Here is a 12,876-nt window from a genome sequence, read left to right as displayed (position 1 = left end):
ATCGCTTTTCTAATCTCCAAAGCAATGACTGTGTTTCTACAGTCATTGGTCAGCACTAGTGTCCGCAACTATAATGAATGCAAATGTATGCTGGTCTGAGGCCCCACCTCTCAAGCATTAATATTTTCAGTTACAATATTATTTTTCTATATTTTTTTCAGTTACAATTTTAAGCTGGTATCGTTTTAACCCCATACACCAAATCACAGCAACAGTTGCCTCAAGGTGCTTTATATTGTAAGGTAAAGTAGATAGGTCTTCCAGCACAACAGTAACCCAAGATATATGTCCAAAACAAAAAAGGAGTGGCTAAAGAAGAAGAACATTAAGGCCATGAATTGGCATTGCCAGCTTCGAGTTACAGAGCAGCAGCCAAGAAACCTAAATGGTTTAGTGATTTTCTCTAAATATAATGCCAAGATGTGCCAAAATCCCTCCTGAGATGTGGGCAAACCTGGTGACCAACTACAAGAAAAAAAAAACACCCAGCACGCCCCTGCGGGCGGTTTATCCTTCAAGCTTGGGTCCTCTACCAGAGGCCTGGGAGCTTGAGGGTCCTGCGCAGTATCTTAGCTGTTCCCAGGACTGCGCTCTTCTGGACAGAGATCTCCGATGTTGTTCCCGGGATCTGCTGGAGCCACTCGCCTAGCTTGGGAGTCACTGCACCTAGTGCTCCGATTACCACGGGGACCACCGTTACCTTCACCCTCCACATCCTCTCGAGCTCTTCTCTGAGCCCTTGGTATTTCTCCAGCTTCGTGTTCCTTCTTCCTGATGTTGCTGTCATTCGAACCGCTACATCGATCACTACGGCCGTCTTCTTCTGTTTGTCTACCACCACTATGTCCGGTTGGTTAGCCACCACCATTTTGTCCGTCTGTATCTGGAAGTCCCACAGGATCTTAGCTCGGTCATTCTCCACCACCCTTGGGGGCATCTCCCATTTTGACCTCGGGACTTCCAGGTTATACTCGGCACAGATGTTCCTGTACACTATGCCGGCCACTTGGTTATGGCGCCCATGTATGCCCTGCCTGCTAGCATCTTGCACCCTGCTGTTATGTGCTGGATTGTCTCAGGGGCATCTTTACACAGCCTGCACCTGGGGTCTTGCCTGGTGTGATAGACCCCAGCCTCTATGGATCTTGTACTCAGAGCTTGTTCTTGTGCTGCCATGATTAGTGCCTCTGTGCTGTCTTTCAGTCCAGCTTTGTCCAGCCACTGGTAGGATTTCTGGATATCAGCCACCTCCTCTATCTGCCGGTGGTACATACCGTGCAGGGCTTGTCCTTCCATGATGGTTCCTCGTCTTCCTCCTCTTTCTTGGGTTTCTGCTGCCTGAGGTATTCACTGAGCACGCTGTCAGTTGGGGCCATCTTCGTGATGTATTCATGGATGTTTCTTGTCTCATCCTGGACCGTGGTGCTGACACTCACCAGTCCCCGGCCCCCTTCCTTCCGCTTAGCGTACAGCCTCAGGGTGCTGGACTTGGAGTGAAACCCTCCATGCATGGTCAGAAGCTTTCTTGTCTTTATGTCAGTGGCTTCTATCTCCTCCTTTGGCCAGCCTATTACCCCAGCAGGGTACCTGATCCCGGGCAGGGCGTAGGTGTTGATGGCCCGGATCTTGTTCTTACCGTTCAGCTGATGAACGTCATGAAGTCATGTATACATATATATATATATATATATATATATATATATATATATATATATATATATATATATATATATATATATACAGTGGCTGCAAAAGTATTCAGCCCCTTGAACTTTCCCACATTTTGTCACATTACAGCCACAAACATGAATCAATGTTATTGGAATTCCAGGTGAAAGACCAATACAAAGTGGTGTACACGTGAGAAGTGGAACGAAAATCATACATGTTTCCAAACATTTTTACAAATAAATAACTGCAAAGTGGGTGTGCGTAATTATTCAGCCCCTGAGTCAATACTTTGTAGAACCACCTTTTGCTCCAGTTACAGCTGCCAGTCTTTTAGGGTATGTCTCTACCAGCTTTGCACATCTACAGACTGAAATCCTTGCCCATTCTTCTTTGCAAAACAGCTCCAGCTCAGTCAGATTAGATGGACAGCGTTTGTGAACAGCAGTTTTCAGATCTTGCCACAGATTCTGGATTGGATTTAGATCTGGACTTTGACTGGGCCATTCTAACACATGGATATGTTTTGTTTTAAACCGTTCCATTGTTGCCCTGGCTTTATGTTTAGGGTCGTTGTCCTGCTGGAAGGTGAACCTCCGCCCCAGTCTCAAGTCTTTGCAGACTCCAAGAGGTTTTCTTCCAAGATTGCCCTGTATTTGGCTCCATCCATCTTCCCATCAACTCTGACCAGCTTCCCTGTCCCTGCTGAAGAGAAGCACCCCAGAGCATGATGCTGCCACCACCATATGTGACAGTGGGGATGGTGTGTTCAGAGTGATGTGCAGTGTTAGTTTTCCGCCACACATAGCGTTTTGCATTTTGGTCTCATCTGACCAGAGCACCTTCTTCCACATGTTTGCTGTGTCCCCCACATGGCTTGTGGCAAACTGCAAACAGGACTTCTTATGGTTTCCTGTTAACAATGGCTTTCTTCTTGCCACTCTTCCATAAAGGCCAACTTTGTGCAGTGCACGACTAATAGTTGTCCTATGGACAGATTCCCCCACCTGAGCTGTAGATCTCTGCAGCTCGTCCAGAGTCACCATGGGCCTCTTGGCTGCATTTCTGATCAGCGCTCTCCTTGTTCGGCCTGTGAGTTTAGGTGGACGGCCTTGTCTTGGTAGGTTTACAGCTGTGCCATACACCTTCCATTTCTGAATGATGGCTTGAACAGTGCTCCGTGGGATGTTCAAGGCTTTGTAGCCTAAGCCTGCTTTAAATTTTTCAATAATTTTATTCCTGACCTGTCTGGTGTCTAAATCGAATCGAGAATCTGTGGCAAGATCTGAAAACTGCTGTTCACAAACGCTGTCCATCTAATCTGACTGAGCTGGAGCTGTTTTGCAAAGAAGAATGGGCAAAGATTTCAGTCTGTAGATGTGCAAAGCTGGTAGAGACATACACTAAAAGACTGGCAGCTGTAATTGCAGCAAAGGGTGGTTCTACAAAGTATTGACTCAGGGGGCTGAATAATTATGCACACCCCACTTTGCAGTTATTTATTTGTAAAAAATGTTTGGAATCATGTCTGATTTTCGTTCCACTTCTCACGTGTACACCACTTTGTATTGGTCTTTCACCTGGAATTCCAATAAAATTGATTCATGTTTGTGGCTGTAATGTGACAAAATGTGGAAAAGTTCAAGGGGGCCGAATACTTTTGCAAGCCACTGTATGTATATATATATATATATATGTATGTATTTCCCACACTGTATACAGTAAACAGCAATGGCTCAAAGATTGAACCCTGTGGCACAACTGTAATGCCGAGACCCCTTACTGGTGGTATTTCTAATTTTATCCTGACACACTAACAGTGGTCAGAGAAAAACACTGAATCAAGTTTAGTACATTGCAGATTAGAATTCAGATAACTTAGAGGAGAGCACTGAGTGATTAACCATATCAAAGGCCAGGTTCAGAAAAACAGCAGTTTATCCCTGTTAATCCCCTGAATTGTCCACTGTTTATGGTCTCTGCAAGGATTGATCACTGTTACTACAAGCTTTGAACCAAGCTAATTAACATTTATATGGTTATCTGTTGAACTGAAGCTGAACTCTGACCTGAGAATTTCCAGTTTGCAGTGTGGATTCTCCAGTCCTGTGGTCAGCAAAGTCAGGCCTGAATCCTGCAGGTCATTGTTACTCATGTCGATCATTCTCAAAGTGGAGGGCTTGGAGCTGAGAACTGATGACAGTGTTTTACAGCTTCCCTCTGAAAGATTACAGCCACTCAGTCTGGAAGCAATTAAAAAAAGATGGTTATAGATCATAACCATCACCTTCGTTTTTGGCATCTTTAAGGACTAATCCGTATCACCCAAAGCTCTCAAATTTTATTTTATTGTGCTCAGATTTCCCCCAACACCAGTGATGAGTTTGTAGAAAATAGTTAGTCAATAAATAATAATATGCAGATTTTATCCTATGAAGTACACATGGAAACAAGTAATCAGTCAGCCAGTCTGAAGTTAGTTAGGCCTACTGCTGTATTTTCAGTCTCTCATGAGCTGCTGACCAGCATACACATGCTTTGATGACAAAATTAAGTGATGAGACTGAACAGATATATTCATATCTTACTAGAATAGAATAGAATTCAACTTTATGTCATTGCACATGTCACAAGTACAAGGCAAGGAAATGCACTTTGCATCCATCCAGAAGTTCTTTAGCCATAATATATATTACAAAATATATATTAGCAATAATATAGATAAATAGATATATTAAAGAAATGGGTCTGTTATAGGTATGAGGGTACAAAATATGGGTCTATTATGGGTATGTTAAAATGTACACGGTATGAAGGTATGCTATGAATATGCTATAACTGTAAGTATGTACAGGTTGTAGTGAGTGTACAAGCTATGAACAGGCTATGAACAGGATATAAATATGAAAACTATACAGAAATATGAAATAAAAAAAAGCTATACAGAAATAAGAGATATAAAGCTATACGGGGATATGAACTAAGCAAGTTATGAACAGTTGTAAACAGTTGTAGAATTATAATTACCGTATTGTACAGAATGATTGTCTATACAGCATTTACAGTTAAGATCAGTGAGATATGTGGATAATTTCTACAAAGGCTATATAAAGTGCTAGCGGTTGTGAGTGGTGGTTCAGTCCATGTTATTATTGTGTATATGAGGGTACAGTTGGCCATTTGTTTGTTTTTGTCCATTGTGTGTGTGTGTAGGTGGTTGTCAGTGTGTGTGTATATAACTACATCATATTGTTAACTTTGTATTTTCACTTTGTCCTGTTTGTTGTCATTGTTCTGAACTCTTACCTGAGAATCTCCAGTTTACAGTGTGGATTCTCCAATCCTGCCGCCAGCAAGGTCACCCCTGAATCCTGCAGGTCATTGTTACTCATGTCGAGCTCTCTCAAAGTGGAGGACTTGGAGCTGAGAACTGATGACAGTACTTTACAGCTTTCCTCTGTCAGGTTGCAGCCACTCAGTCTGGATGCAATTAAAAAAACACACACAAACAAACACTAACACTGGTGTATAATGTAAAACAGTCAAACTTTCAGAGCGTGCTTCAATCAATGACATACTGTAGCTCCTGTGAAAAATAGAGCTTCAAATCAGAAGAGTTTGATCCCTGGTATAACTCTCAATCACGTATCCTAAAGCAGATAACTCGTAAGCTAGAGAGGAAATGGCGTGTCACAAATTTAGAAAATCATCATTTAGCCTGGAGAAATAGAAATAGAAATAGTCATAAGAAACCATCACTGATTGAAGAAAATAAGAACAAATAAGAACCAGGTTTCTCTTCAGCACTGTAGCCAGGTTGACAAAAAGTCAGAGCTCTATTCAGCCAACCATCCCTTTAACATTAACTAGTAATGACTTCATGAACTTCTTCACAAATAAAGTGTTGGGAAATAATACATTTTATAGTGCTTATTTATTGCTTATTGTTACTTGTTTTTAATAATAGTTTGCTTCCAGTCTAAGACAGGGCCAACTTTGAGTATAAACTAGGTCAGAGGGTGACAGGTTGCCTTAACAACGGAGTCTTAATTTAGAGGAGGCTTAAAACAGGAAGTTTTGTGCAGAGCTGCAGAGAACAGGATGTAGACAGGAAGTAAAACTAGGCAGAGTGCAGCGCAGGAGTTGTTTATATTGAAACTATATGTGACTATGTGTGACGTATGACTGATTATGTTATGCACATTCGGCTTCTAATGCTTCAGATCTGCTCGGGATTTAGCCTGTGCACATCTCCTTTTCTGGAAATGTAGAATAAAGATGATTTTAAAGTTTTGACCACACTCAGTCGGGTTTTTCTTGGTCAGTGAAAGAATATAAAAGAACCGGATTTGATAAAAGTTTTGTTCACTGTGTTTATACACCTCTCTGGATTTAATCATTAGTTATATTTTATATTTTGGGGGTCTTCTGTTTTCTCTTAATTATAGTAGGATCTTTACCTTTCAAAATAAAGTTACTTGAGGAAACTGTAGTTGCAATTAGGTGCTATATAAAATTGAATTGAATTGAACTTCAAATATGTGAAGGTATTCTTTACTATTAGCATAAAAGACTGTGCTGACTACTGATGTCACTATAACTTTTAGGCAAATAAAATCAAATAACTTAATTTATTACACTAAACAGTATTTCGTTGATCACTCTTACTCCCACAAATACATTTGGGTAATTGCTAAGAATCAGAGATTATGCTGAATGGTCGAGAAACACATTATTACAGTTACATTATTACATGGGTAGTAGTTTTGTGCACTTACATTATTGTGTTGGAAGCTTTGACCGCAGGCAATAGTCTTAGAAGAGCTTCCTCAGAAGGAGAGTATTTCTTCAGTTCAAAAACATTAAGATGTTCTTCTGATGACACTAAGATGAAGACCAGAGCTGACCACTGAGCTGGAGTCAGTTCATGAGTGCAGAGACATCCTGAACTCAGGGACTGTTGGATCTCCTCCACTAACGAATGATCATTTAGTTCATTCAGACAGTGAAACAAATTGATGTTTCTCTCTGGAGACAGATTCTCACTGATTTTCTTTTTGATGTATTGGACTGTTTTCTGGGTGGTCTCTGAACTACTGTCTATTTTCATTAGCAGGTCCTGTAGTTTATCCTGATTGGTCTGCAGTGAAAGACCCAAGAGGAAGCGAAGGAATAAGTCCAGGTGACCATTTGGACTCTGTAAGGCCCTGTTAATGAAATTCCTGTGGATTTTCTTTGAAGGTGTTTTACTGAAAAACAGCCGAAGGTTTTTCAATGATGGTTGTGGCAATGGCATCACATTTATGTTACTGTTATTAAGCGACATCCTCACATAAAGAGCAGCCAGAAACTCCTGAACGCTCAGATGGACGAAGCTAAACATCTTGTCTTTCCCTTTCCTTCCTCGATCTTCTTTGAAGATCTCTGTGAACACTCCTGAGCACACCGAGGCTTCACTGAAATCAATGCCGCTCTCTCTCAGATCCTTCTCATAGAAGATCAGGTTGCCCTTTTCCAGCTGCTCAAAGGCCAGTTTTGCTAATGACTTAATGTATTGAATGCTCTTCTCTGGGCCATACTTTTCCTTTGTCCGATCAATCTGAAACACCAGGAACTCTGCGTACATCTCAGTCAGAGTCTTGGGCAGCTCTCCTCCCTCTCTGGTTTTCAACACATCTTCCAGAACTGTTGCAGTGATCCAGCAGAAGACTGGGATGTGGCACATGATGTGGAGGCTTCGTGATGTCACGATATGGGAGATGAGTTTGTCAGCTTGCTCCTTACCTTTGAATCTCTTCCTGAAGTACTCCTCTTTCTGTGGGTCAGTGAACCCTCTGACCTCAGTTGTACTGCTGATAAACTCTCGAGGGATCTGATTGGCTGCTGCGGGTCGTGTGGTTATCCAAATGCGAGCAGAGCGTAGCACTTTTCCATTGATGAGTTTCCTCAGCAAGACATCTGTTTTAGTTGCCTTTGTTACATCGACAGAGCGAATGTCTTCAGAATGAAGGTCGAGATGAAGGCGGCTCTCATCCAGCCCATCAAACACAAACAGAAGTTTGAATTTACTCTTGTCATAGTTGGTGATTCCTGATGACTGAACATCTGTAAAGATGTAATTCAGAGCGTCCTGTGGGATGCCTACAGTTTCTGGGATGCATTCATGAATGAGCTCTGCCAAACTGAACTTTTCTCCCTTCAGTGGATTCAGCTGACGGAAGGTGAAGGGGAAAATCAGATGCACATCTTGATTGGATCTTTGTTCAGCCCAGTCCAAAACAAACTTGTGAACAAGGAAAGTTTTTCCAATTCCTGCGATTCCATTGGTCATCACTGTTTTGATGGGTCTGTAGTCTCCTGAAGGATGTTTGAACATGTCTGTGGGTCTAATAGGTTTCTCTGGTTCTGCTGGCTTCCATGCCTTTTCAATCTGCCGGACCTCATGCTGTGTGTTGATATGTACATCGTACCCAGCTGTGATGTACAGCTCTGTGTAGATATCAGCCAGACGCTGTTTATCTTCTGCCCAACCTTCTTGTGCACACATGAACTTGTCCTGGAAGTTTGATTGAAGCATCTGTTGGTAAGATGTGATGGGGCAAGGCTCTGGTACTGGAACCATCACATCTGTATCAAATATGAATGAAAAGAAAGAAAGTGTGAGGCGTTTGTGCACAGATGCCTTGCCATTAATCATCACCAACTGAAAGGACACAAAACATTCGGAGATGTACCTGCACTGAATCAAAGTTGTACAGAAATTACCCTCTTGTTCTTTGTCGGCAACTCCAGCACAGCAGAGCTGGAAGAGTTTGGGTCCTGAGCCTTACCTATCTCTGGAGGTGAGCCCAGTTTTTTGGGGCTGGCACTATTCTAATTCTCACCGCAGGTCCAATTCCTTCCACACCAGATCTGCGACATTCTCTGGCCTTCAGAACAATCTTCAATGGGTTCAAGAGATCAAGTTCCTTCCCAGCTCACATTGAACCCAAACTCAGTGCCTGTCCGTGTAGGAGCTCGATCCACATCTATACCGAACTTTGGGAATAAGTCTCCAAAAGTTGAATCTGTTCATCTGGACGTAGCGTTTTGTGGGAGAAACGTTTCGTCACTCATCCAAGTGACTTCTTCAGTCTCAGCTGACTGCAGGTTTCCCCAAACCTTATCAAACGCTGGTTTGAGCGCGGAGTCAAGGAGGCCATTTACGTGAAAAGGGAAAGACCATCTCTGAATCGAGGAGGGGGCCTAAGGGTACATCTTTCGCCATCTTACAATGCTGTGATTGCAGCCATTCCCCAACTCTCTGTGAATGGTACTCATGGCCATTGATCAGTGTTCTTTGATCAGTGGGTTTTGGTCAGTGATTGTTGATCAATGGTCATGAGAATTTGCATAATTATTTATAAGTTTTGGGGAAACCTGCAGTCAGCTGAGACTGAAGAAGTCACTTGGATGAGTGACGAAACGTTTCTCCCACAAAACGCTACGTCCAGATGAACAGATTCAACTTTTGGAGATTTACTTTCCTGGATGATTGAGAATGCATCAAGACGTTTGGGAATAAGGTTAATGAAATAACTAAAACTTGCTTTGGCTAATAAAAATGTCTGGACTCCTGGCTTTGATCAATATAAATTGTTTAGAAGCCGGGTGGCTGTGGTTTAGGCCATAGACCAGGTCATCTACTAAAAGAAATGTCAGTGGGTTCAGTCCTGCAGTTTGGATGTCAGTAAAACTTGTGCAAGACAGTGAACCCAAATTGTTCTCTGTGATTCCACTGGAGAGTGAGTGTGTGCATCATAGTTAGAAAGTTCTTAAATGCACAGAATATCAGTGTGTGCTGTTTTAATTTGTGAAATTTGTCCTTTGAATGGGTGAATGTGGTTGTAATAAAGACAACCTCATCGGTGTTGGAGAGTAACGGAACACATGTACCGGCATTACGTATTTAAAATGACAAAATATGAGTAACTGTATTCTGTTACAGTTACTGTAAAAGGTGGTATTCAGAATACAGTTACTTTGTTGAAATAAATGGATTACATGGCGGTCTTTTCCTGTTTTGCATGTTCGGCTGTGCCCTCTCTATTTTTGGTAATTCCACACCGGTGGAAACCCAAACAAAACACACATTAAGAGGCTCTAATGCCTGGGTCTCAATCTCGCGGCCAGCAAAATGACATGAAAATATATTGTAAAAAATTATTATTCAAAAAATGATTTGAGTTTTCACCGAGCAGAAAGATGGAAGCATGTAAATATAATAATAACCACTACAGCCAATAAGAGTGCCTGACGAGCCCAGCTGTAAGTAAGCTATTAAGACTCGACTGTACACTGTGTTCGTGTTTTTCTCTGAAACAATAAGTTCCGTTGGAGCAGCCTTTCAACGCCTCTCTCTGTCTCTCGCTAGCAAAGTTGACCCAGACAACAAAGTAAAGCTAGTTTTCGGCTACCAGCCCGACATGAACCCGACGTATTAGCCAGAGGTCCCTTTACTACGGTTCGGAGTCATGGACCTGTTTTATATACTGCCATGAATAGTTTTCTATACGAGATCGCTGCAAAAAGTGCAGCCTTACCTAATGTCCACCTACTGTTACTCATTTATATTAAGATTTAAACATCTAGTTGGTATTGGTATGGTGAGTATCCTTCAGTAATAGTAATAAATCACACAGCAATAGGACATTCATGTAGTTGTTAAAAGCTTGATAATAAATTAAGTAATTCAAAGTATTCAGAATACGTTACTCTCATTGAGTAACGTAACAGAATATGTTACAAAATACATTTTGGGGCATGTAATCTGTAATCTGTAGTGGAATACATGTTAAAAGTAACCTTCCCAACACTGCATCTCGTGTGCTCAGTTAGAGACATCACAATGAAAATAATAATCAATATTATTTCAAACATATTACTGTATGTCTTGAAAGTAAAGTATTACCAGTATTCTCATTGGTCTGAGAAAAAGAATCCCGAGTCTGAGAGGAGGAAGATCCTCTTTTCTCTGATGTCTCCCCACCATCACTGACATCCGCTGACAGACAGAGATAATGAACGTGAAACTAGGTCAGACTGCAGAAACAACATGTTTGCCCCATTCTGTGACTGACCTTCTGCTCCAGAGCGGATGGCAGACAAACTCTCCAGCAGATCATTCCTGTGGATCCTCTCTAAAACCTTCCCGGTCACCTCAACAGCTCCAGGAAGTCTGTATGTCTGCACCATCAGGTCTACGGTGTCCCACCTCCTTGTTGCCTGAAGTCGGCTCTTTTTGATGGTCGGGAGGTCTTGAAGGATCTCTTCCTGCTGCAGGAACCACTTGAATTTATTAAACTCTTCATCTCCCAAATCTTCCAGAGTGTTTAAGAGGTCCTCTGACGTCATCACTGCTCCCTGATAACAGAGAATAATACCATTTATTTACCAGATGTATTTTAAGTTTCAGCTTTTCTGTCCAGCTTGTGAACATTATAAAATATTAACATGTTAAGGGTCCTAGGCTAGACCCCCCTATGCTAACCAAGCCTACCGCAGACATGAGCGAGAGAGATAAATATGAACCCATAGTGGCTTGGACGACACCCGGATCAACAAGGTCCACGTCACGTTGAGGAACCAGGACGCCCTGATGAAAACTGGGCTACTGGAAGAAGAAGGCATCGGTGGGCAAGAGATTAAAACAGGGCGCTGTTGGAATGCTTCAACGCAAGTAACCCCAGTGGAAGGGGTTACATGAATAGGATGAGAGACTATGGACTCTTCCATACCCAACATCCACCGTGATGGTAAAACTAGTAGTAGCTCAGTGTTCCAACATTTGGAAGATGGGACTGCTCTCATGGGTAGAGATTGACAAGGCAAAACACACATGCTACAGCAAGGGGGAGCCATGACGACAGGTGAGGAGGGAGATATCATCACCCCACCCGAGATTGGGTACCAAGCCCCAAGTGCTCTTCCAGTGTTGTATTTCCAGTTTGGAGGTGCTGTTCTCATATTGTTCCCCTTCCAATGAGAGTACACCTTGGCTGGTTCTGTGGAGAACAGCTGGTTTATTCTCTTGCCCATCTTTACACTGTTTATATATATGTATTCTATACCAAACATATCTTTGTGAAAAAAAATTACATTGAGGTTGTTTCTGTTGTGGAGAAGGTTCAGCTCTTGTTTTTCTGGCTGATGCTGTTTAAATCCTTTCAAAGATTGTAAGTGGGACTCTGTAACATTGCAGGAAATGATGCTTGACCCATATAATACTGTTATGTATGTTCGTTTGACTGAATCCAGCCGTGTTCTGAACCACTCTAAAATATTTGTCCATTTTTGGAGTAAAGTCTCTGTTTAATAGTTTGTAAAACTATAGTCTGTTGTTCTGCTGTTCATCCTGCAGCTTATAAGTATGACTAAAGCAGAACAATGAACTTCCCTCTTCTTGTTCTCACTATGCAATAATTCAGTATTACGCAATAGTTCTGTCAAAACTTCAGATTTTCCTGATTGGCTACATACTGCCTCACAGCCTGGTTTATACCTCAAGAACCATATTTATGTAAAAATAAATATGTAAAAAATAAATGTCAAAACATTAAAAAAGTAAAACTGATGAGCCACAAAGGGGGCTCATCAGGTTAAATTTAATACGTGGCTATAATAAAGAGAGACTGGAATAAATAAACAACCCTTTGCTTTTATTAAATGATGCTGATTATTTTGAAGCTACGAGCCTAATAAACTGTCCAGATGACATGCCAGATAGGGCGGTTAAATAATCAACAATCTTTAGCTTTGTGATCGGGAAGTAGAAGATTGTTTTTGAGACTTACATAGAAACAGGAGCTGAAGTCTCAGTCGAATCTCCTGAGTGTTTACGAGGACAGCAGCACGACTGACGGCTGTTTAAAGAGAGAGGAAGTATGCTTGCACACACATTTCCTTTTATTATGAGAGACGAGTGAATGTGGTGTTGGGATTTATGTTTATTTGTAAGGCTAATATCTCATAACTAGCAGCATATATTTGTGTTTTATCGTTTATTGCACACAGTGTATTGTGTCTTTGGAGGTGGACAGTTACTCTGATAGTATTAGACATAAACAGAGAGGAGTCCCCCTCCTCTAAGGAATTTGAGAGGGAGGGTTGCCTCACCAGACCATGTTTACCTTAAACATGGTTGTAAATTTCTATCTCTTTATGCAGGTC

At 41.7% G+C, this 12,876-nt stretch overlaps 1 protein-coding gene across 6 annotated transcripts in view; it reads right to left on the bottom strand.

Annotated features, from left to right (window-relative positions):
• Positions 1 to 12,583, bottom strand: part of LOC116317932 (NACHT, LRR and PYD domains-containing protein 12-like) — a 38,422-nt gene extending 25,839 nt beyond the window's left edge. For 4 of the 6 annotated variants that reach the window (XR_005613425.1, XR_005613426.1, XM_039613630.1 and 1 more), the window contains exons 1-6: positions 11,207 to 11,310; positions 10,788 to 11,070; positions 10,619 to 10,711; positions 6,447 to 8,295; positions 4,975 to 5,148; positions 3,738 to 3,911 (exon numbers count right to left, since the gene is read on the bottom strand). Coding sequence is in view for 4 of the 6 variants with exons in the window: in XM_039613630.1 (XP_039469564.1) it covers positions 3,738 to 3,911; positions 4,975 to 5,148; positions 6,447 to 8,295; positions 10,619 to 10,711; positions 10,788 to 11,070; positions 11,207 to 11,242 (2,609 nt within the window). In the remaining 2 variants the exon portion in view is untranslated. Of the gene's footprint in view, positions 1 to 3,737; positions 3,912 to 4,974; positions 5,149 to 6,446; positions 8,296 to 10,618; positions 10,712 to 10,787; positions 11,071 to 11,206; positions 11,311 to 12,500 lie in introns of those variants that run through there. The other 2 variants (XM_039613631.1, XM_039613632.1) reach the window with 2 other exon arrangements.
• Positions 12,584 to 12,876: the final 293 nt, after the last annotated feature.

The sequence above is a fragment of the Oreochromis aureus genome, linkage group 6 (assembly GCF_013358895.1).
Source record: "Oreochromis aureus strain Israel breed Guangdong linkage group 6, ZZ_aureus, whole genome shotgun sequence".
Taxonomy (NCBI): Eukaryota; Metazoa; Chordata; class Actinopteri; order Cichliformes; family Cichlidae; genus Oreochromis; species Oreochromis aureus.
Note: the sequence above shows the minus strand (reverse complement) of the source record. Positions and strands in the feature narration are given on the sequence as shown.